At 40.7% G+C, this 25435-nt stretch overlaps 1 protein-coding gene across 8 annotated transcripts in view; it reads right to left on the bottom strand.

Moving 5' to 3' along the window:
* Window positions 1–25435, bottom strand: part of LOC129469449 (protein unc-45 homolog B-like) — a 164451-nt gene that overhangs the window by 99377 nt on the left and 39639 nt on the right. For 5 of the 8 annotated variants that reach the window (XR_010118098.1, XR_010118099.1, XM_063628828.1 and 2 more), the window contains one exon: window positions 510–616. The exons of the other annotated variants lie outside the window; for them this stretch is intronic. Coding sequence is in view for 3 of the 5 variants with exons in the window: in XM_063628828.1 (XP_063484898.1) it covers window positions 510–616 (107 nt within the window). In the remaining 2 variants the exon portion in view is untranslated. The remainder of the gene's footprint in view (window positions 1–509; window positions 617–25435) is intronic. 8 annotated transcript variants of the gene reach the window in all.

The raw sequence follows: 25435 nt of genomic DNA on the forward strand, positions 1-25435 counted from the left end.
TATACTAACAATTAACAAGTGTACTTCAATAATTTTAAACACTCTCAGGAATAAATGGCTTTGTTTCTTTTTTTTAGACATTTCATATTATTTTCCTTATTAAATATAACCAAAAATCCCACAGAAATTGAGGAGCCTCTAAATATCAGCAAAATTGTCACTTGATAGACTAGAATTAAACAAGCAAATGGTTCCAAGAAATGGCACAAGTGTATTAATCATAAAATAAAATTTCTACATGAAACATTCAGCCAGCACTGTAAAATGTGTGGCCGTTTGGGGGAGGGGAATGAGATAGGTCCCATGAAAGCAAAAGAATATAAATAAGTAAAGCAAAAGCTAATGCATTTTTATAATAGCCTGACCATCTTTTTATTCCAACATTAACTATCCTTCTAACATTAAACAATTATTTGTAAATAAAAGTTGGAAACCTACATAGAAGAAAGTCATGATTCTAAAAAGGCCAACTTTTAATCTTACATTTTCCTTTCTAATATAGAACCTACATTTCATAATAGAAAACCTTGGACTTGCCAGTGGTAGCTGCTGGAATGAGATGTTTGTCCAATGCATCCAGAACGTCACCACAGATTAACTTTAGCTCAGTCTCAACCTGAAAAAATAAAAATACATTTTAAAAAATCAGATTGTTTCAGTCTAGAAATTCTGTAAATTATTACACATTCTATCTACATCTGGTTTTGTGGAAGAGAGCTTAGTATTACAGAGAATTCGTTTCCCTCTCCAAACTCCCTTCTTCCCTTTTGACACAAAAGCAGAGAAAAGCTGCCTCTCAGCTATCAAAAGTATCTTTTCCTTCCTGCATGCAATTAAGTGCTGGACACACACCACCCCCCACCCCAGCACCGCCTCATAATCCAACTGCAGAATCACCAATGACTAAAACTAAACACTGATGCTACTTAGTAAATGCTGGTCAATTACACGAATCTTTCACAAGGTAGCAACTACTGTGTCCATTTACTTGGGAAAACAGAAGCTAAGACATTTGCTCAAAGATCATCCCCTTAAAAGAACTTAATAAGCAGAGCTAGGATTTGAAGCCAGGCAGGGTGCAAGGGACAGAACAAAATTCAAACCCAGGCAGTTTGCCTTCAGTACTTAACATTCCTAACAACTTTCAACAGACAATCCGTTTAGCGGAAGAGATCAAAAACTAGTTAAGATACCAAAAATCTATGGACCAAAAAAACTATTGCCATTCATCTCTATTCATTTATAATGCTGAAAATGTACAGCACCTCTAAACACACATACCCAGCTTGCTTCCTATTTTTTTTTCTTTTTCTTTTTTTGAGACGGAGTTTTGCTTTGTCCCTCAGGCTGGAGTGCAATGGTGCAATCTCAGCTCACTGCAACCTCTGCCTCCCGGGTTGAAGCGATTCTCCTGCCTCAGCCTCCCGAGTAGCTGGGATTACAGGCACCTGCCACCATGCCTTTTTAATTTTTTATATTTTTAGTAGAGACAGGATTTCACTATGTTGACCAAGCTGGTCTCGAACTCTTGACCTTGTGATCTGCCTCCTCAGCCTCCCAAACTGCTGGGATTACAGGTGTGAGTCACCGTGCCTCGCGTTTTTTTTTTTTTTTTTGAGACATGATCTAGCTCTGTTACCCAGGCTGGATTGCAGTGGCACAATCATGGTTTACTGCAGCCTGGACCTCCTGGGCTCAAACAATTCCCCCACCTCAGCCTCCCAAGTAACTGGGACCACATATGTGCACAATCACACCTGGCTAATTTTTTAATTATTTGTAGGGACGAGGTCTTTTTATGTTGCCCAGCCTGGTCTTGAACTCCTGGGCTCAAGAGACCCTCCTATCATGGCCTCCCAAAGTGCTGGCATTACATTACAGGAGTGAGCCACCATGCTTGGCTGTAGGTTATGTTTTTAAAATCCAGTTTGTCAATCTTTGTCTTTTCTTTTTTTTTTTTTTTTGAGATGGAGTATTGCTCTGTCACCCAGGGTGGATGGAGTGCAGTGGTATGATCTCGGCTCACTGTAACCTCCGCCTAGTGGGTTCAAACGATTCTCCTGCCTCAGCTCCCAGAGTAGCTGTTACAGGCACCCACCACCATGCCTGGCTAAATTTTTTTGTGTGTGTGTTTTTAGTAGAGACGGCTTTTCACCACGTTGGCCAGAGGGGTCTCGAACACCGAACCTCAAGTGATCTGCTGTCCTCTGGGATTACGGTCGTGAACCACTGCACCTGACCAATTTCTGTCTTTTATTTGCTGTTTTTAGATATTTGGGTCATTTAATTAGTTACAGATGTTGTCAAGAGTCCCCCCCTTTTTTTTTTTTTGAGACGAAGTCTTATTCTTGCCCAGGCTGGAGTGCAGTGGCTCAATCTTGGCCTACTGCAACCTCTGCCTCCTGGGTTCAAGCAGTTCTTGTGCCTCAGTCGCCCAAGTAGCTGGGATTACAGGAATGTGCCACCACGCCCAGCTAATTTTTATATTTTTAGTAGAGATGGGGTTTCACCATGTTGGCCAGGCTGGTCTTGAACTCCCGGCCTTAGGTGATTCACCCACCTTGGCCTCCCAAAGTGCTAGAATTAAGGCCTGGGCCACCGTGCCTAGTTTTAGTTTTAGTTTTTTTATTGTTCTTTTTCCTGTTTTCTTTTGGGTTACTTGAACATTTTTGGAATTCCATTTTTCTTGTATTTTTTTTTCTACTCCAATTCACTATGCCAAAACCATTTTTCTTTATTGTATTTTATATGTGTTTATTTTAGTTCGTTGATATGGTTTGGATATTTGTTCTGCTGAATTTTGTTTTTTTTCTTCTTTGAGACGAAGTTTTGCGCTTGTTGCCCAGGCTGAAGTGCAATGGCGTGATCTTGGCTCACCGCAACCTCCACCTCCCAGGTTCAAGCGATTCTCCTGCCTCAGCCTCCTAAGTAGCTGGGATTACAGGCAGGCGCCACCACGCCCGGCTAATTTTGCATTTTTAGTAGAGACGGAGTTTGTCCGTGTTGGTCGAGCTGTTCTTGAACTCCAGACCTGAGGTGATCCACGCACCTCGGCCTCCCGAAGTGATGGGATTACAGGCGTGAGCCACCGTGCCCGGCCTAAAAATTTTTGGGTGGAGGCCAAGGTGGGTTAGTCACCTGGGGTCAGGGGTTCCAAACCAGCCTGGCCAACATGGCGAAACCCCCGTCTCTACTAAAAATACAAAAATTAGACAGGCGGCCGGGCGCAGTGGCTCATGCCTGTAATCCTAGCACTTTGGGAGGCCGAGGCGGGCGGATCGCGAGGTCAGATTGAGACCAGCCTGGCTAACACAGCGAAACCCCGTCTCTACTAAAAATACAAAAAAAAAAAAAAAAAAATTAGCCGGGCGTAGTGGGGGGCGCCTGTAGTCCCAGTTACTCGGGAGGCTGAGGCAGAATGGCGTGAACTTGGGAGGCAGAGCTTGCAGTGAGCCGAGATTGCGCCACTGCACTCCAGCCTGGGCGACACAGTGAGACTCCGTCTCAAAAAAAAAAAAATTAGCCAGGCATGATGGTGGCACCTGTAATCTCAGCTACTCAGGAGGCTGAGGCAAGAGAATCGCTTGAACTTGGGAGGCGGAGCTTGCGGTGAGCTGAGATCATGCCAGTGCACTCCAGCTTGGGCAACAGAGCAAGACTCCCTCTCAGAAAACAAACAAACAAAAAAATTTTTTTTCAGTTAATTCTGATGTATCTGTGAGATACTAGAATTAAGATATCTCGATGTTTGCATTTGTTTATTGCCTTTTTCCGTTCAATTTGAAATTTTCCCAATTCTTGGTATCTTTTTGGTATCACAAATAACTTTTGATTGAAACCTGGGCATTTTTGTATTGTCATGAGACTACGCAGCTTAAACAACTGTTTTTCTTCGTTTTTGTTTTTGTTTTTTTTTTTAGACGGATTCTCCCTCTGTCGCCCAGGCTGGAGTGCAGTGGCACTATCTTGGCTCACTGCAAGCTCTGCCTCCTGGGTTCACGCCATTCTCCTGCCTCAGCCTCCCGAGTAGCTGGGACTACAGGCGCCTGCCACCATGCCCGGCTAGTTTTTTCATTTTTAGTAGAGACGGGGTTTCACTGTGTTAGCCAGGATGGTCTCAGTCTCCTGACCTTGTGATCCGCCCATCTCAGCCTCACAAAGTGCTGGGATTACAGGTGTGAGCCACCGCACCCGGCCTGGTAAACAACTGTTTTAACTAGTGTTCTCTTACACTTATATAACAGGGGTAGAGTGTCGGTGCCACCTTGTGAAGCCAGGTGTAGGGGATGAAGTTCAGGTTCTCTACCTTGTCTATGTTGACATTTGGGGCAAACTCCCTTTTAGTTCTTTGCAGAGTTGGGAGTTGTGGCTCCCCACCTGATCTCCGTGGTGGATGTGGCCTAATTTGTTACTGTGTGTAGGTGAAAATTCTGTGTCTCTACTGGGTCTTCTCTGCTACCACTCCAGAAGGGACAGGGAGGGATGCCTTATTACTGGCAGATGGTGGTGAAGTCCAGGCTTCCCCACTTTTCTCCACTGACACAGTGGGGAGTGGACACTCATTAGACAGCTAGAATGAAAGCTCCACTCCCCTGCTTAATTTGCTGTGACACGACCTGGTGGGAATCTTGGATTGTTTTCATTACAGTCTCATGAGGGTGGATATCTAGGTTCCCCATATGATCATTGCGGGTATGGGTGGGACTAGTTTTTCTGCGGTGTTATGCTGGATTAGAGCAGTTCCTTTTGAAAAGTTTTCTTACTGGTTAACATACCACTTTACTGGTAATTTTGTCTGGAGAGAGAAGGCTTTTGTTGGGGCTTCTTTTGTTTTTTTTTGGAGACAGTCTTTATCACTCAGTCTGGAGTGCAGTGGCGCGATCTCTGCTCACTGCAACCTCCGCCTCCCGAGTTCAAGCGATTCTCGTGCCTCAGCCGCTGGAGTAGCTGGGATTATAGGCGCCGGCCAACATGCCAAGCTAATTTTTACTTTTAGTACAGATGGGGTTTTGCCATGATGACCAGGCTGGTCTCCAACTCCTGACCTCTGGTGATCCACCTGCCTCGGCCTCCGAACGTGCTGGGATTATAGGCGTGAGCCACCGGGCCTGGCCCTGTTGGGGATTCTTTTTTTGGGTCTGTGCCCATCGGTGTTCTGATGTACTCACTTCTTCCATTCCAGGAGTAGGATACTTTAGGCAAAAAGAAGAATACCCAGGGAACTTGCTGCTATATTGTGCCTTGTGTCCTGTGATCCTCAGCTAATTTGCCTTCTCTCCACCTTTCAGAGAATATTCGTTTTATTCATAATGTTCACATTTTAAATTTGTACTTAGTGGGAGGAACACGGAAAAGTATGTCCATTCCACCCTCCTAGAAGTGTAAGTCTAACCTTTGATTTCATTGAGTGTGCCCTATTTTTCTGTTTTCTATTTCATTGACTTCTGCTCGATCTTTCTTTTGCTCTTCTAGTTTCTTAAGGAACAAGGTGAAGTCACTGATTTGTTTCTTTTCTAATATAGTCATGTAATTGTATAAATTTCTCTTTCAATTACTGCTTTAACTGTCTTAAAATATTTGATATATATGTCCTTTTTTTACCCCTTGGTTATTATTTTATTTTATTTTATTATTTTATTTTATTTTATTATTTTATATTTTGAGACAGTCTCGCTCTGTCGCCCAGGCTGGAGTGCAGCGGCCCGATCTTGGCTCACTGCAACTTCCGCCTCCCGGGTTCAAGCAATTCTCTGCCTCAGCCTCCTGAGTAGCTGCGGTTACAGGCGCCTGCTACCATGCACGGCCAATTTTTGTATTTTTAGTAGAGACGGGTTTCACCATCTTGGCCAGACTGGTCTTGAACTCCTGACCTTGTGATCCACCTGCCTCGACTTCCCAAAGTGCTGGAATTACAGGCGTGAGCCACCGCTCCTGGCCCCCACTGGTTATTTCAAAAGTATGTTTTGATTTCAAATATTGGGATTGCCTATTGATTTTTTTGTGTGTCACTGATTTCTAAATTAATATCACAGTGGTAAGAAAAAATTCATGGTAAGACTTGAAACCTTTTAAATTGACCAAGAGTTGTTTTTTTGGCCCGAATATGGTATATCTTGGTGAATGTTCCAAATGCACTTGAACAGAATGTGTATTCTGGTAGTTTGTGTAGAGCGTTCTATAGTTAGTTAGGTCAGTTTGGTTAATGGTGTTATTCAAGTTTCTGTATCCTTACTGATTTTCTGTCTGCTGGTCCTGTTATTATTATCATTCCTTTCTTTTGAACATGATGTCGCTCTGTCACCTAGGCTGGAGTGCAGTGGCATGCCCAATCATAGCTCATTGAACCTCCACCTCCTGGGCTCAAGTGATCCTCCCACCTCAGCCTCCCCAGTAGCTGGGTCTACAGGCATATGCTATACCACACCCAGGTATTTTTATTTTTTGAGATGGAATCTCTCTCTGTCGCCCAGGCTGGAGTGCAGTGGCGTGATCTCGGCTCACTGCAACCTCCATCTCCTGGGTTCAAGCGATTCTCCTACCTAAGCCTCCCGAGTAGCTAGGATTACTGTTATGTGCCACCACGCCTGGCTAATTTTTGTATTTTTAGTAGAGACAGGGTTTCACCATGTTGGCTGGGCTGGACTTGAATTGCTGACCTCAGGTGATCTGCCTGCCTCTGGCTCCCAAAGTGCTGGGATTACAGGTGTGAGCCACCACGCCCAGCCCACCCAGTTAATTTTTAAAAATCTTTTTGTAGAGACAGGGTCTCCCTGTGTTGCTTAGGTTGGTCTTGAACTCCTGTGCTCAAGCAGTCCTGTCTTGGCCTCCCAAAGTTCAGGGATAACAAGTGTCATTCACCACGCCTTGCCTGGTTCTATTACATAGAGAGGTTTGCTGAAATTTTAAAATGTAATTGTGGATTCTTTCATTTTTTCTTACAGTTCTCTCATTTTTGCTTTATTTATTTTGAAGCCCTGTTATTAATAGGTAAATAAAAGTTTAGGATTTTTGTGTTCTTGATGAATTAAACCCTTAATGTATATAAAATGATTTTTTCCTGATAAAATTTTTATTTTCATCTACTTTACATGATAGTATTATAACGATTTCAACTTTCTTTTGATTTCGTAGTGTGTAATAAGACCTTTTTCTTTGGCTGCACTGGAATTTTAATTTCTGATTGTAATTATTTTGGTCATGGTTTACCCTGTATTTTGGAGATGGGCTTTTACTCTGTCGCCTGGGCTGGAGTGCAGTGGCACAATCATGGCTCACTATGGCATCAACCTCCTCCTGCCTCAGCCTTCCCGAGTAGCTGGAAGGACCACATGTGTGTGCCACTACCCGTGGCTAATTTGGGGTTTTTTCGGTTTTTTTTTTTTTTTTGAGACGGAGTTTTGCTCTTGTTGCCCAGGCTGGAGTCAATGGCATGATCTCGGCTCACCGCAATGTCTGCCTCCTGGGTTCAAGCAATTCTCCTGCCTCAGTCTCCCAAGTAGCTGTGATTACAGGCATGAGTCACCATGCCCGGCTAATTTTGTATTGTTAGTAGAGATGGGGTTTTTCCATGTTGGTCAGGCTGGTCTCGAACTCCCGACCTCAGGTGACCTGCCCACCTCGGCCTCCCAAAGTGCTGGGATTACAGGCGTGAGCCACCGTGCCAGGCCATTTTTCGTGTGTGTGTGTGTGTGGGTGTGTGTGTGTGTGTGTGTGTATTTAGAGATGGGTTCTGCAATGTTGCCCACACTGGTCTCGAACTCCTGGCCTGAAGCGATTTTCCCACTTTGGCCGCCCAAAGTGCTGGGATTACAGGCATGAGCCACTGCGCTCAGCCACTTTTCTTCATGTTTCTAACGACTTCATTAAAAGAGTGCCTTGTTATATATGCTTATAATTTCCATCAAATATGTGAAAGTTGTTGGCCATGATTTCTAAAGATTTTTCTATATTATCTCCTGTTTTGTGGCTCTAGTTACAAATATGTTTGGCCTCTTGAAGTTATTTCAATTATCACATATTACATTTTTTAGTGTTTTTTTTTTCTGTGTTTCATTTAGGTTAGTAATTTTGGTTCCATGTGTTGCAAATTTCAAAGTGCATTTTTCATCTTAGACTTTGTAAATTTCATCTTTAGAAGTTCAAATTTTAAAAATAATTCATATTTTTACTTAATATGTTTGTTTCTTCTAGCCTTCTGATCATATGAAATATCATCATAATTGTTTTAAAGGACTTGTCTACTAATTCTATTTTGTTTCATTTCAAAATTGTTTTTTGTTTCATTATGGGGTATAATTTCCTGCTTCTATGTAAGTCTTATAAATTTGGATTGACTTTTGAGCCTGTGTGAATTTTACCTTGTTTTCTAGTTTCTCTAGTTTTGTTTGCCTTTTAAAAATATTTGTGGACTTTGTTCTGTGGCATTATTAAGTTGCTTGAAAACAGTTTCTTTCTGTTGGGTCTTTTATGTTTTCTTTGACTGGACCAGGGCTGTGTTTAGGGTTAATTTTTTCCTCCTTCTAAAGCCTTTTCTTAGTATTCCAGTGTCATATCTCCAATGTGATATAAATTATATCACTTCATTTCCTTTTGGACTTTTGGGGATGGGTACTATACACATCCTTAAGTCAGTTCTGGATGCTATTACGTCTAATTGTTTTGGTGATTTCTCACCTTGCCCTTGGATAGCTCCTTTACATTGCAAGTGCTGATTGGTCATTCAACCAAAAGTTCTAGGGTGAGCCTTTGTAGATCTCTTCATTTCTCTCTCCAGCTCTCTACTCAGTGCTGGTCTCACTTGTGAGCTCTAGGCACCTTGGCCTCCTTGGACTTCCAGCTCCATTTACTCAACTTGGGGAGATGACAGGCTCTGCCTGGGTCCCTCCTCCCTGTTCCATGACCTGGAAACTCTCTCAAGGCAGTAAGCTGGGCACACGTGTGGCTCTTTTGTTTTCTGTCTTCCAGGGATCACTGTCTTTTGTTACTTGTCCAATATCTTCAGTGCTGTTGTTTCATTCATTTTATTAGGTTTTTATTATTTCACACAAGGAGGCTAAATCTGGTCCCCTTTATTCACTCCATCTTGACCAGAAGTGGTATCATTGTGGTTTGAATTTACATTTTCATGATAACTGGTGATATTGAGCACTTTTTAGCTTGTGTGTTGACCATCTGTGTGTTCTCTTTTGTGATGAGTTTTTTCATTTCACTTTTACTGTTGTTTTCTTTTTTCATCTATTTGAGTTGCAGAAGGTGTTTATATGTCCTAAATACTCATCCTTTGTTAGATAAATGTTTTGTAAATACTTTCCCCAAGTCTATGTGGTTTACCTATTTATTTTAACTGTACCTTTTGATGAGCAGAAACATTTATGTTAGGTTTAACTTATCAGTGTTTTCTTTTGTAGTTATTGCTTACTGTAAGCTAAGACACTTTTGCCTAACCTCGAAGTCATGAAGATAATTTCCTTTATTTCGTCTAAAAGGTTTTGCTTTTGCTAATTTATATTTAGGTCTGTGATCCGTCTGAAGTTATTTTTGTAGGTGTGAGTTTTTTGCATGTGGCTATCCAATTGTTTTTCACCATTTGTTGAAAAGAGTCTCCTTTTCTCACTGGGTTGCTTTGGGAACATCACGTGGCTGCTTAAGTGGGATCACTTTCAGCAATCTTTATTCTGCTCCCAAAATCTGTTTGTCTAGCCCTTTTAGAGTATTCTGATTATTTTAGAATGTTACATTGTCTTGAAGTCAGAATTGCAAGTCCTAAAACCTTTTTCTTCTTTTTCAAAGTTCTGCATATTCTGTGTCCTTCACATTTCCATATAAATTTTAATAATCTCTTTTCTGTCTTCTCCAAAAAAGGCTGATGGGATCATGATTGTAATTGTCTTGAATCTATTGATCAGTTTGAGGAGAACTGACATCTTAACCACTGAGTCTTAATCATTAGTATAGTATATCTCTCCGTTTATTTAGGTCTTTTTTCTTTTGTCTGAGCAGTCGTTTGTTGCTTTTAGCCTTTGGTCTCGCATGACTTCTGTTTTTAAAATTACTTTTTTTTTTTCCTTTTGAGACAGAGTCTCTCTGTCGCCTAGCTGGAGTGCAGTGGCGCAATCTTGGCTCACTCCCTCTCCTGGGTTCAAACAATTCTCCTGCCTCAGCCTCCCAAGCAGCTGGGATCACAGGCATGTACCCTAAGCCTAGCTAATTTTTATATTTTTAGTAGAGATCGGGTTTCACCATGTTGGCCAGGCTGGTCAACTCCTGATCTCAAATGATCTGCCTGCTTCGGCCTCTCAAACTGCTGGGATTACAGGCATAAGCCGCCACGCCTGGCCTAAAATTATTTTTATTTTTAAGTATTTTGTCTTTTTTTGATGCTATTTGTATTTTAAAATATTAAATACATTTTTCAGCAATTATAAAGTATTATAAAAATTTCTAATTTTTTTGTTGGAAATAGAATTTTTATATATTGACCTGTTTCTTACAACCTTACTTAAGTCATATTAATTCTACTAGTTCTTTAGGTAGATTTCTTAGATTTTTCTAATAGATGATTGTCATAAAACACAGTTTTATCTTTTTCCCCAGTTGTAGTTTCTTTTATTCTCTTCCCTTATAGAACAGACAATCTTTTTTTCATTCTTTGAGGAGAGCATTCAGTGTTACAACATTAATTATAAGTTGGCTGTAGGGGTTTTGTTGAACTTTTTCAGATTGTTTTCAAATATAGGTTTTATTGCTATTTAGATATGACAAGGCCAACAGAACCCAGCATGACTGCCATTGAAAAGATAGTTATAGTCACAGATCCCAAGAGGAATAGTCATGCCCTGCCATGGAGAATACACAGTTGAGTAAGGTCTAGCCCTAGCTTCCTGAGGGTTTATGTCATGAATGGATATTGAGTTCTCAGAAGCTTTTTCTGTATCTATTGAGATAATGCTATATATTTAAAGGTATTAATGTAAATTTCATTGTTTTATTTTCAAATGTTATACTAAATGCCATTTGGTGTCATGGTGTATCATTCTTTTTTTTTTTTGGAGATGGGTGGAGTGGCGCAATCTCTGCTCACTATAACCTCTGCCTCCTGGGTTCAAGTGATTCTCCTGCCTCAGCCTCCGGAGTAGCTGGAATTACAGGCATGTGTCACCATGCCCGGCTAATTTTTTTTGTGGAGAAAGGGTTTCACCATGTTGGCCAGGCAGGTCTCCTGACCTCAAGTGATCCTCCCACCTTGGCCTCCAAAAGTGCTGGGATTACTTTTGTAATCTGTGTGAGCCACCTCAACTGGCCTATTCTTCTTATATATTGTTTGATTTAAATTGCTAATAGTAAATATTTTTGCATCTTTGATGTGAGGGATTTTGGTGTAACCTTGCTGCTTTTTGTCAGGCGCTGGTATTTTTGGTATATTCACTGGTATTCTTCATGCTAAACTTAGAAAATGATTTGGGAAGCATATGTCTTCTCTGTTTTCTGGAAATGTTTGTGTGAGATTGATGCTATTTTTTCTTTAGAGTTTGAAGGAACTTATCAGTGAAAAAATCTGAGTCTAGAGTTTTCTTTTTGGGAAGGATTTTGATAATGAATTCAACTTAAAATGCTTCTCAGATTTTCTGTTTTGTCAGTTTTGATGTTTTGCTTTCAAATAATTTTTTTTCATCTCAGCTCTTGAATTGGTTAGCATAAAGTCTAATAATAATCTTTGGCCCTCAATATCTTTGGGATCATAGAGGTAATTCCCCTTTTATTCATGATATTGGTAATTTGTATTCTTCCTATTTAAAAAAAATTAATTTAGCTTGCAGATTGTCAACTTTTTAGGTCTTTCCAAAGTGTTACCATAAAGGGGGTCCCAATCCAGACCCCAAGAGAGGGGTTCTTGGATCTTGTGCAAGAAAGAATTTGAGGCGGATTCATCAAGTGAAAGCAAGTTTATGAAGAAAGTAAAGGAATAAAAGAATGGCTACTCCATAGGCAGAGCAGTGCCACGGGCCGCTGGTTTCCCATTTTTATGAGTATTTCTTGATTGTATGCTAAACAAGGGGTGGATTCTTCATGAGTTTTCTGGGAAAGGGGTGGGCAATTCCCAGAACTAGTGATTCCTCCCCTTTTTAGACTATAATAGGGTAACTTCCTGGCATTGCTGTGCCATTTGTAAACTGTCATGGTGCTTGTAGGAGTGTCTCTTAGCATGTTAATATATTATAATTAGTGTATAATGAGCAGTGAGGATGGCCAGAGGTCAGTTTTGTCACCATCTTGGTTTTGGTGGGTTTTGGCCCCCTTCTTTATTACAACCTGTTTTATCAGCAAGGTTTTTATGTCTTGTATCTTGTGCCAGCCTATTTCATTCCGTGACTTAGAATGCATGACTTACTGGGAATGCAGCCCAGCAGGACTCAGCCTTATTTTCCCCAGACACTGTTCAAGATAGAGGCACTCTGGTTCAGAGGTCTCTGATAAAAGGACCAACTTTGACTTCAAATTCTGTTACTTTTCTGCTACCATGTAATTATTAGTTTCTTGCGTATCTTCCTAGGTTTCTATTGAATATTCAAATGTGAATAGACAAACACTTATTTACTCCCTCCATCTTTATATAAATGGGTTAATACGATATACTCTTCTGCATCTTAATTTATTTCACTGAACAATTTATCTTTTTTTTCTTTTTTTTGAGACTTTGCTTTTCTTTTTTCTTCAATTTTCTTTTTTTTTGAAGCTTCGCTCATTCGCCCAGGCTGGAGTGCAGTGGTGCAGTCTCTGCTCAATGTAACCTCCACCTCCTGGGCTCAAGTGATTCTCCTGCCTCAGCCTCCCAAGTTGCTGGGATTACAGGTATGCGCCACCACGCCCAGCTAATTTTTATATTTTTAGTAGAGATGGGGTTTCACGATGTTGGCCAAGCTGGTGTTGAACCCCTGACCTCAAATGATCCTACTGCCTCAGCCTTCCAAAGTGCTGAGATTACAGGCGTGAGCCACCGCACCTGGCATGAACAATTTATCCTGTTATCAGTATAGAGCTTTTTTTTCCTTTTTAACCATGTTATCTAATCAGTCATTTGTTGATGCACTTTCTGATCGTCTACTTTGATGACTAACTCGCTTGTATTTATGTCATTTTGCTTGTATACAGGTATATCTATAGGATTATTAATTTCCATAGGTGGAAACATTGGGTCAAAGGAGTTTTGCAATTAATTTTGATGGATGGTCCCAAGTTATTCTCCCTGTAGTTTTACCAATATACGTTCCCAGTTTTACCAATATATGAATAAAAAAGCTGTTCCTTATACCTTTGCTTACCTAACAGGTGAAAGTTTGTATATCCAAGCCCAAGCAATCGTTTTGCATTTCTCTTAATATTAGTGAAGTTGACATCTTTTTATAGTTTGAAGAGCAATTTGTTTTTTTCTCTTCTGTGGTCTGCTTTCTGACTTGGTTGTTGATCTTTTTTTTGTTTTGTTTTGAGACAGCATCTCCCTTTGTCATGTAGGCTGGAGTGCAGTGGCTTGATCTTGGCTCACTGCAGCCTCTGCCTCCCCCGTCCAAGGGACTCTCCTGCCTCACTCACCTGAATAGCTGGGATTATAGGCGCAGGCCACTATGCCCAGCTGATTTTTTAATTTTTGGTAGAGACGGGATCCACCCACCTCAGCCTCCCAAAGTTGTGGGACTACAGGCGTGAGCCACCGTCCCCAGCCACAGTTGTTGATCTTTTTAGTTTGATGTATTGGAGCATTCATAATTAGCCCCTGATATATTATTATGCTGTTTTGATATGAGTTGGACTAATTTTTGCCCAGCTGGTTAGCATTTATATTGTGCTTTTTAAAAAAAATTTTTACCATGCATGAGTTTTTAAATTTTGTTCAATTTATTAATCTTTTGTGACATCTGTATTTTGAGTTATTACTTAGAAAGAGGCCTTCACTATTCCAGAGTTTTGTTTTTTTTTAAGTGACAGGTTTTCATTCTGTTGTTCAGGCTGGAGTGCAAGTAGCAGGATCCTAGCTCACTGTAGCTTTGTAGTCCGGGGCTCAAGTGATCTTCCTGCCTCAGTTTTGAGAGTGTTGGGATTACAGGAATGAGCCACGGCACCTGATGTAAACCTTCCATCTTATTAAATGTTTTGTATTTGTCTTTCCTATTCTGGTTTGTTCCACTTGTTCCATTCTACCCTCTCTATTAGCTTTTTAAGAAGTTAATGTTACTGTGTGCTTTTTTCCTCTTTCTGAATCCTCTGAAACTCTTAGGATACTGTAAATTCACTTGTCCATCTCCTGACATATATTTTATTTTTGTCATGTACTTTCATTCTTTAAGAATTATAGTGGTTTTGTCAGATGTTTGTTGAGGATTATGCTGGTCACTTAAAATGAAACAGTTTGTGTAAATTTGATGTTATTTTTCTTTGAATTCTATATAGAACTTCATGAGAAACAAACTTTTCTGGGAAAATTTTTGATAAATTCATTTTTTGGCAAAATTATAGGGACATTCCTTTTTCCCTCTTTTCTCTTTTCTTTTTTCTATTCTGTCGTCCCTCCCTCCCTTTTTTTTTTTTTTTTTTAACAGCAGTGTATCACTTTGTTGCCCAGGCTAGAGTGCAGCAATGTAGTCATAGCTTCAAACTCCTGGGTTCAAGAGATCCACCTGCCTCAGCCTCCTGAATAGGTGGGACCACAGGCACACCATGCCTGGCTAATATTTTTTTCTTTCTGTATTTTTTGTAGAGACAAGCAGTCTCGCTTTGTTGCTGAGGATGGTCTCGGACATCTGGGCTCAAGCTGTCCTCCTGCCTCACCCTCCCAAAGTGTTGGGATTACAGGCATGAGCCCTTGGGCCTGGCCTATTTGTATACACTTAAGTCAATTTTGGTGTGCTCTATTTTTCCAAGAAATTTGACTACTTTGTGTAAGTTGCTGAAATTGTTGGACTAACATTGCCAATAGTATTTATTTATTTACTTTTTTTTTTGAGATGGAGTCTTGCTCTGTCACCGAAGCTGGAGTGCAGTGGCACGATCTCGGCTCACTGCAGACTCCACCTCCCAGGTTCAAGTGATTCTCTGCCTCAGTCTCCTGAGTAGCTGGAATGACAGGCGGGCACCACCATGCCCAGCTAATTTTATTTTTAGTAGAGAGGGGATCTCACCATGTTGGCCAGTCTGGTCTTGAACTCCTGACCACAGGTGATCCATCCGCCTTGGCCTCCCAGAGTGCTGGGATTACAGTCGCCCGCCACCACACCCGGCTAATTTTTTGTATTTTCAGTAGAGACGGGGTTTCACCGTGGTCTTAATCTCCTGATCTCGTGATCCGCCCACCTCTGCCTCCCAAAGTGCTGGGATTACAAGCATGAGCCACCGCGCCCAGCCTCGCTTGGCTAGTTTTTGTATTTTTAGTAGAGACGGGGTTTCACCGTGTTAGCCAGGATGGTCTCGATCTCCTGACATCATGATCTGCCCACCTCGGCCTCCCAAAGTGCTGGGATTACAGGCGTGAGCCACCACACCCGGCTTTAGATATTCTTTTTTAATGAAAATATATATGCTGTAAGTTCCTCTCTATTGCTTTTATTGAATCCCACAAGTTGTGTTTTTGTTTTTGTTTTTGCCATTGTTGTTTTGAGACAGGGTCTCAATTTGTCACCCAGGCTGGAGGGCGCTCACTGAAGCGTCGATCTCCTGGGTTCAAGCGACCCTCCTACCTCAGCCCAAGTAGCTGGGACTTCGGGTGCATGTCTCCTTATCGGACTAATGTTTTTGGATTTGTTGTAGAGACAGGGTTTCACCATGTTGCCCAGGCTGGTCTCGAACTCCTGAGCTCAAGCGATTAACAGGCTTGAGCCACTGCTCCCAGACTACATCTCAAGTTTTGATAAATTTCATATTTGTTGCCATTCCGTTCAAGACATTTTCCAGTTTCCTTTGTGACTTTCTCCTGCCTATCTTAGTCTATCTTGGACCGAAGTAGAAGTCTTCTGTTTGTTCTTAACATTGATTTTCCCTATTTCTCTTCTGTTCTTTTTGTGATTATTTTTTTAGTGCTGTATTTTAATCAGCTTAACAATGCAACCAGTATTGCATTTAAATTTAATTAATTATATTAAATTGACTTTTTGTCCATATCTCTTCCTATATATATATTTATCTATATAGTGGTTGCTGTAGAGATTATAATTTTCTTTTTCTTCTTATTTTTGAGATGGAGTCTCGCTGTGTCGCCCAGGCTGGACTGCAGCAGCGGCACTATCTCGGCTCACTGCAACCTCCACCTCCCAGATTCAAGCAGTCCTCCTGCCTCAGCCTCCTGAGTGGCTGGGACTACAGGCACACACCACCACACTCAGCTAATTTTTGTATTTTTAGTAGAGATATGGTTTCGCTATATTGGCCAGGCTGGTCTGAAACTCCTGACCTTGAGTGATCTGCCCGCCTTGGCTATCCAAAGTGTTGGGATTACAGGCGTGAGCCACCGACCTGGCCTATGTGTACCACTTAACACGAAATGTAGAATGAAATCATATAGACTTCTTTTACTTGTTCCTTTTCCAGTCTTTGCTTTAGTTTTATAGGAAAGCTACATACATCCACAGACCATACCAGTGTTTTAATATTTAATGTAAGTGGTCATTTGTATTGTAAATGAGTGTGAAGGCATTATTGTTTTATATGTTCATCATATATTAAATGTACTTACATGTTTATCACTCTTTATATTTTTCTTCAGTTCTGAGCTTCCTTCTGGAATCATTTTCCTATTACCCAAGGAAAATTAGTGTTCCTTTTAGTGGAAATCTTTTTAAAAATGTTTTCTGGCTTTATTTAGTTATCTAGCTTTTCGTTTGATGACTTGCCTTTTGTTTTTAAGCTTTTCATTTCTTTCCCTTAGTTTCTGTAGTTTTATTAATGTTCCTTGGTGTATTTCTTTATTTACTCTGATTTATAGTGGTTCTTCAGTCAGTGGCTTTGGGTCTTCTGTTCTGGAAAATTTTTAGGTATTATCAATTCAAATACTGCTTTCATGCCATTTTCTCTCATATTTCTCCAAGACTCTGATTCCATGTGTGTTAGACCTGCCTGCCTATTACATTTTTCATGTGTCTTATTCCATTTTTTTGTATTTCTTACTTTTGTGTTTTGTGCTAACATTCTGGATTTCTTTTAACCTGTTGTGTTCCTACTAATTCTCTTTTCATCCATGTCTAAACCGTTGTTAATCCCACCCATTGATTTTTTTTTTTTTTTCCTTGAGATAGAGTCTCTATCACCCAGGCTGGATTTCAGTGGCACAATTATTGTTCACAGCAACCTCCAACTCCTGGGCTCAAGCAATCCTCCCACCTCAGCCTCCTGAGTAGCTGGGACTATAGGTGCATGCCGCCGCACCTGGCTCATTATTATTTTTTTTTTTTGTAGAGATGGGGTCTTACTTTGTTGCCTAAGGTGGTCTTGAACTCCTGGTCTCAAAGCGATCCGCCTCAGCCTTCCAAACAAAGTACTGGGTTTACAGGTGTGAGCCACTATGCGTGGCTGATTTCTAAATTTCCGCTTTACTTCTGGAATTTTAATTATTATAGTTTTCAGTTCTTTGCATCAATTTAGAATTTTGTGTGCACTTGATCATAGTAAGCATATTTATTTTAAAATCTTTATTTGGTAACTCTAAAATACTGATCTGTTTTGATTTTCTTGTTTCTCCTTATTTTCATTTATATTGTCTTGTCTGTCATGTGTTTGGTACTTATTGTGCTGGAAATTACATGTAATTAAGAAACTTTAGGCTGGGTATGGTGGCTCATGTCTGTATTCCCACCACTTTGGGAGGCTGAGACTGGCAGATCACTTGAGGTCAGGAGTTCGAGACCAGCCTGGTCAACATAGTGAAACCCCGTGTCTACTAAAAATACAAAAATTAGCCAGGTGTGGTGGTGGGCACCTGTAATCCCAGCTACTTGGGAGGCTGAGGCAGGAGAATTGCTTGAACTGGAAGGAGGAAGTTGCAGTGAGCCGAGATCACGCCAGTGCAGTCCAGCCTGGGCGGCACACCAAGGCTTTGTCTCAAAAAACAAAAGGTAGAAATTATTTGTAGCCAAGATACTATTTTCTTTTAGAGAGGATGTATATTTGCATCTGCTTGGTGCCTTGGGGGTTGTAATTTCGGATTACCTTCGTCAAATTTCAGAGTTTGAGATGGTCAGAGCCCTGGTGTCGCCTCTTTGAGGGTCTGTGTAATTTTAGTGTATGCTTACCCCTGGTTCGCCCTTCAGTATTGCATCTGAAAGGAGGAGAGTGTTTGTGAATGTACATCCCTGTACTGTTGGGCCTCTGAGTTTGTCAAAAGTACCCTTCAGGCTGGGCGCGGTGGCTCACGCCTGTAATCCCAGCACTTTGCGAGGCTGAGGTGGGTAGATCACCTGAGGTCAGGAGTCCGAGACCAGCCTGACCAACATGGAGAAACCCACCCCTATTAAAAATACAAAAATTAGCTGGGTGTGGTGGCGCATGCCTATAATCCCAGCTACTTGGAAGGCTGAGGCAGGAGAATTGCTTGAACCTCGGTGGCGGAGGTTGCGATGAGCCGAGATCGCGCCACTGCACTCCAGCCTGGGCAACAAGAGTGAAACTCTGTCTCAAAAAAAAAAAAAGAAAAGAAAAATGTACCCTTCATCCTCACCACCGATTTCTCTGAAATAGGCAAATGTTCCCTGGGCAAAAGTGGCCAAAAACTGTACCTGGGACTTATATTCTTTTCCAGTTTTAGCCCAGAAACTCCTATCACATCAGCTCTTTAATACCTTCAGTTGGGAGACTGAGGCAGGAGAGTTGCTTGAACCCAGGACGCGGAGGTTGCGGTAAGCTGAGATCGCGCCACAGCACTCCAGCCTGGGCAACAAGAGCGAAACTCCATCTCAAAAAATATATATATTTAATATCAAATTTAAAACATTTCAAATTAAAATAGTGAAATGATTCTTATTACTAATATTAAAAACATTGACACTGATAAACATTTCATGTTGACATTTAAAATGATTAAAATTATTAAATTTTATAAGTATTAAACTTTTAAAAACTCCTTTTATACTGGTTCTCATTAGTGTTGGTCTGAATATTTAGTCTGCCTGTTTAAGAAGTGTTAATGCCAACATCTGAATTTATAAATGTTTCCCTTTATGTTACTGTACATCATAACTGATGAAATGATTAAGAATGCTTTTTTTAGTAATGGTTTGAGTATTCTCAAGCAATGGAATTAAGACAGCAATGAGAATTTCTTAATATCCTTGTTGTGCGTTTGTTTCAATAGACATTGAAGGGATCTGTTAAGGAAGTCAATGATGTTAATTTGCTTTTGATAAAACTGAAAAGATGACATTTATTTATTTATTTTTAGGTTGGGCCCATGAGGTGTGTGCCCTGTATATTCCAGAGGTACAATTTGCCAATGCTTCCACAATGGAACCAATTGTTTTACAGTCTGTTCCGCATGATCATTGTAATAAGGTACAGTGGATGTTATTTTATTACTATTTGAATATCACTGCTGGGAAGTAGAAAGGAAGTTTTTGTGTTTTTAAAATTATAGGTCTCCCCAACCTGGCTAATATGGTGAAACCCCGTCTCTACTAAAAATACAAAAATTAGCTGGGCATGGTGGCAGGTGCCTGTAGTCCCAGCTATTCGGGAGGCTGAGGCAGGAGAATGGCGTGAACCATCGCACCACTGCACTCCAGCCTGGACAACAGAGCGAGACTGTTTCAAAAAAAAAAAAAAAAAAAAAATTATAGGTCTCCATCAAATTCAGGGAGATGTGGAAAAAAATTACTATGACAAACTACAGTTATTAAAATATTATTAATATGTTACTAAGGTCACAGGAGTACAAAGCAAGCAAAACTGTGTTACCTTTCATAGTAACCTAGGTATTTAGTATTCTATGATTTACAGGATATTTTAATCCTTACAGATTGGCCTTTTATGAATTACTGACCTCTTTTGCTTTTTCAGGTATCAAGAGTCTGTTAAATTTGAATTATTATTTTGCATATTCATTACAATGTATCATACCTTCTTTTCTGAAAAACAGTCCTATATTAGAATGTTACTTGTCCCCCCCCCAAAGTTATTTGTACCCCAAGATACGGTTTTTATTGTTGGCCTTAAAAAAAAAAAAGTTTGCCTTTTTCCTGTATATTTTTCTTCATTTAGTATGTTACTGTTTTATTCTCGTCTGCGTTTTAGGTTTCACCATTACCCAATGTGCCTTTAAATACAGTTTTACCACTTAATTGAAGGTACACATTCCAACTGTGGAAGAAATTGCAGCCAGCTTCAAAATTTTAAATGTTTTTGTGCAAAAAAACTTTCTATTATGTAATTAATATTTATTTTATTTTATTTTACTTTTTTTTTTTTTTTTTGAGACAGAGTCTCACTCTGTCACCCAGGCTAGAATGCAGTGGCACAATCTCGGCTCAGAGCAACTTCTGCCTCCTGGGTTCAAGCAATTCTCCTGCTTTAGCCTCCTGAGTAGCTGGGATTACAGGTGCCCACTATCACGCCCGACTAATTTTTCTATTTTTTAGTAGAGATGGGGTTTTTTCTGTGTATTTTTGCTTATGGTATATACTTACAAAAAAGTTGAATTGTTTTGCTTGTATTTTTTGTTTGCTTTTGAAAATTACACAGCATCTTTTGTGTGTCAATAAATTGTGTTTCCGCTGTATTTTTAATAGATACTTAGTCTGTAATACAGAATATCATGAGATTCAATAAACTGTAAATTAAGCAACCCTTTGTGGTTGAAGGGCCTAGGTTGGTGTCTGGCATGTAGTATACACTGCTAGAATCTGTGTAACAGCGTGTGAACATTTTGGAAGCTTCAAGAAATACATTGTGTGAAATTGTCCTCTAGAACTTACACTGCATTAGCTGTATGTGAGATTGCTCATAACCCTATATTATGTTAGGTACACTGTGTTACCCTTAAAAAAATCTTTGCCATTCTTTCTAGTAAAAAAAATATTAAAATGTTTGAATGAGTTTCTTTCAGTACTGGTAAGGCTAGTTATTTTAAGGTTTTTTTTTTTTGAAGATTACTCATGTATGTTAATTGACCTTCCATATCTGTTTATTTTAATATTATAATTTTTTTTACAAAGTGTTTTATATTAGAGATCATATTCTTTTGTCTTGTATATTTGCCGTGCGTGTTTTTTCCCATAGTTAAACGTTTGGTGTTTAATTTTATTACGTCTTCATAGTTTTTGTTATTGGGATTCTAGCAGGTTTTTTCTTTTTTTTTGAGACAGAGTCTCGCTGTCGCCCAGGCTGGAGTGCAGTGGCGCGATCTCGGCTCACTGCAGGCTCCGCCCCCTGGGTTCACGCCATTCTCCTGCCTCAGCCTCCCGAGTAGCTGGGACTACAGGCGCCTGCCACCATGCCCGGCTAATTTTTTGTAATTTTTTTTTTTTTAGTAGAGACAGGGTTTCACTGCGTTAGCCAGGATGGTCTCAATCTCCTGACCTCGTGATCCGCCCGCCTCAGCCTCCCAAAGTGCTGGAATTACAGGCGTGAGCCACCACACCTGGCCAGGTTTTTTCTAATGCAGAAGTTTACATTTTTGAGGTAATTTACGCAGATGCTCTTTATTGTTTCTGCCTTTGATGCTGTGCAAAGAAAATCTTTATATTAATGCACATTTTTTTTTAGTGCTTTGGAAGTTCATTTTTAGAAACCTTGTTTTTCTTTTTAATTTTAAAAGCATTAAAACTTACAAACAGGTTTCAGGAATAGTACAAAAGAACTCTTCCTTCCCCAAATCATTTGAGTAACTTACCGATATAATACGCTGTCACCCCTGAATACTTCAGAATTTCCCATAAAGAAGGATATTCTCCTGGGAATATGTAATATGCCATCAAAATAAGGAAATTAACAGCGATGCATTATTACTGTCTGATCTTTGGAACCCATTCATATTTTTGTAGACATATTCTTTATAGCAAAAGGATCACAAACTGCATTTTGACTCTTTGGTCTTTTTATTTATTTTTCTTTTTATTTTTGTACAGAGCCTCACTCTGTCACCCAGGCTGGAATGCATTGGTGCAATCTTGGCTCACTACAGCCTCCACCTCCTGGGTTCAAGTGATCCTCGTGCCTCAGCCTCCCGAGAAGCTGGGATTACAGGTGTGCACCACCACGTCCAGCTAATTTTTTTGTGCTTTTAGTAAACACAGGCTCTTGCCATGTTGGCCCAGCTGGTCTCGAACTCCTGGCCTCAAGTGATCTGCCTGCCTCAGCCTCCCAAACTGTTGGCATTACAGGTCTGAGCCACCACACCCAGTCCTCTTTGGTCTTTTTAAATCTCAAATAGTGGCCAGGCGCGGTGGCTCACGCCTGTAATCCCAGCACTTTGGGAGGCCGAGGTGGGTGGATCACGAGGTCAGGAGATCAAGACCATCCTGGCTAACACGGTGAAACCCCGTCTCTACTAAAAAATACAAAAAATTAGCCGGGCGTGTTGGCGGGCGCCTGTAGTCCCAGCTACTCGGGAGGCTGAGGCAGGAGAATGGTGTGAACCCGGGAGACAGAGCTTCCAGTGAGCCGAGATCGCGCCACTGCACTCCAGCCTGGGGGACAGAGCAAGACTCCATCTCAAAAAAAAAAAAAAAGCTCAAATAGTAACTCAGTCTTTCCCTGAGTTTCATAACTTTGATACTTCTGAATATTACAGGCCAGTTATTTTGTAGAATGACCCACTACTTGGATTTGCCTGATGTTTCATCGTGATTAAATACAGTTATGTTTTTAGCAGGTTTATCACATGTGTGATTCTGTGTTTTTTGTTTGCATCCTATCAGGTGGTACATGATTTCAGTTTTTCCTTGACCACTTGGTTAAGGTGTGTCTGTCAGGTTAATCCACTGTGAGGTTAAACATTTTTCTCTTTATAGTCAGTATGGATTTTGTGGGGGAAGTACTTCGCATATAAACATCTTGTTCCTTGCGCCTTTTCCTCACTAATTTTAGCATTCATTGATGTTTCTTGACCTAATTTATGACTAGAATTGATGGCAAGTAGTGATTTTCTAATTTCACCTTTTCTTTCACATTCATCAGTTGATGTTCCACTGTAAGGTGAAGCTTTCTTTACTCCCTGATTATTTGTATTAGTATGGACTTATGCTATTTTATTTTAATGGGTCATATTCCACTAATGTCATTTATTTTGATGTTCATACTGTCTCAGGTTTGCCTGATGGGACCTCTTTAAGCCGGCTTCTATGTCTTTTGACCTATCATTTCAGAGAAGCATTTCTCTACTTCTGATGCAACAGTATAATCTAGGCTCATCTTGTATTATTCCTGCTGTAGTTCTGAAATCACCATTTCTCTGAGGAGCCTTGATTCCTTTTAGGTGAGAATAATATTTAGAAGCCAAAGTGGGTGCTAGGTGTGGGTTATTGCTACTCTCAGCATGGCTAGGAAATTGTGTGTGTGTGTGTGTGTGTGTGTGTTATTCCTACAGAGATACATATTTCTATAAATTCACATCTTATGTTGTTTTTATATCTATGTAGAAAACTGTGGGCCAGGTGCGATGGCTCACACCTGTAATCCTAGCACTTTGGGAGGCCGAGGCCAGTGGGATGACTTGAGGTCCGGAGTTTGAAACCAGCCTGGCTAATGAAACCCTGTCTCTACTAAAAATACAAAAATTAGCCGGGCATAGTGGGGCATGCCTGTAATCCCAGCTGCTTGGGAGGCTGAGGCATGAGGAGAATCACTTGAGCCCTGGAGGCAGAGAGGGTGCACTGAGCCAATATCGCACCACTTCATTCCAGCCTGAATGGCAGAGTGAGATTCTGTCTCAAAAAAAAAAAAAAAAAAAAAAAAAAAAAAAAAATTGGCTGGGCCCAGTGGCTCATGCCTCTAGTCCCAGCACGTTGGGAGGCCGAGGCAGGTGGATCATGAGGTCAGGAGTTCAAGACCAGCCTGGCCAAGATGGCGAAACCCCGTTTCTACTAAAAAATACAAAAATTAGTCGGGTGTGGTAGCAGGCACCTGTAATCCCAGCTACTCAGGAGGCTGAGGCAGAAGAATTGCTTGAACCCGGGAGGCGGAAGTTGCTGTGAGCCAAGATTGCACCACTGCACCTCAGCCTGGCTGACAGAGCAAGACTCCGTCTCAAAAAATATATATATATATTAGCTGGGCATGGTGGTGGACGCCTGTAATCCCAGCTACTCAGGAGGCTGAGACAGGAGAATCACTTGAACCTGGGAGTCGGAGGTTGCAGTGAACTGAGATTGTGCCACTGCACTCCAGCCTGCGTGACAGAATGAGACTCTGTCTCAAAAAAAAAGAGAACTGTGAGGTCACAATACTTTTGATCCATTATGTGAATATACGTACACACTCACATCTCTATTACTGTATCCATCTCTATATATTGAACTCCATATGCTCATAGTAACTTCTCCAAATCCAACCCAACAAAACAGGGTTCATTTTAATTTTTCCCCCATATTTATGATTCTCAGAAACCTTACTCTCACTATTTTTAATAGTTTACTTATTTGATCAATCTCTCCTGTTTTGACATACCTTCTGTTGCTGCTCCACCTAAGGCAGATGCTATTCTAACCCAGTTCAGGGTTGCTGCTACTTTCCTGCATGCCAGTCCTTTTCACCCCTCTTGGGATTTGATATTCAGCTTCAGTTCACTGCTTCCACTTTGATCTTTTCACTTTGCTCTGAGATTGTCCCCACCCCTATCCCCAATCCCTTAGGGGAGCCAACCTTACTCAGGCTCTTATACTAGTATTGGACTGCCCCCTCCTCCCCAGCATGGATAATTACTATGCTTGAACTCACCTCCTGGCTTTTTTTTTCTTTTTTTGAGACAGGGTCTCATTTTATCACCCAGGCTGAAGTGCAGTGGTGCAGTTTTGGCTCACTGCAGCCTCGACCTCTTGGGCTCAAGCAGTCCTTCCACTTTCACCCTCTAAGTAGATGGGACTACAAGGTGCACCCATGCCACCCAGCTAAGTTTTCTGTATTTTTTGTAGAGTTGAGATTTCATCATGTTGCCCAGGCTGGTCTTGAACTCCTGAGCTCAAGTGAACTGCCTGCTCTGGCCTCCCAAAGTGCTAGGATTACAGGCATGAGCCACCATGCCTAGCCCCATCTCATGGCTTTAAGACTAAAGTGTTGAAGTAGAAAAGGAGCGAGGGTGGACCAAAGAAGGAATTATTTAGATATAAATATTTTATTAGCCTAGAATTAATTTTAGAATATGGTAAGATACGTGCCCAACTTTCCCCCACACCTGGTTAGTCAACTTTTTCCAACACTATTGCTGAATAATCTATGTTTTCCATTGTGATTTGAAATGTTGTTTGAATCA

This window comes from Symphalangus syndactylus, chromosome 20 (genome assembly GCF_028878055.3).
Source record: "Symphalangus syndactylus isolate Jambi chromosome 20, NHGRI_mSymSyn1-v2.1_pri, whole genome shotgun sequence".
NCBI classification, from domain to species: domain Eukaryota; kingdom Metazoa; phylum Chordata; class Mammalia; order Primates; family Hylobatidae; genus Symphalangus; species Symphalangus syndactylus.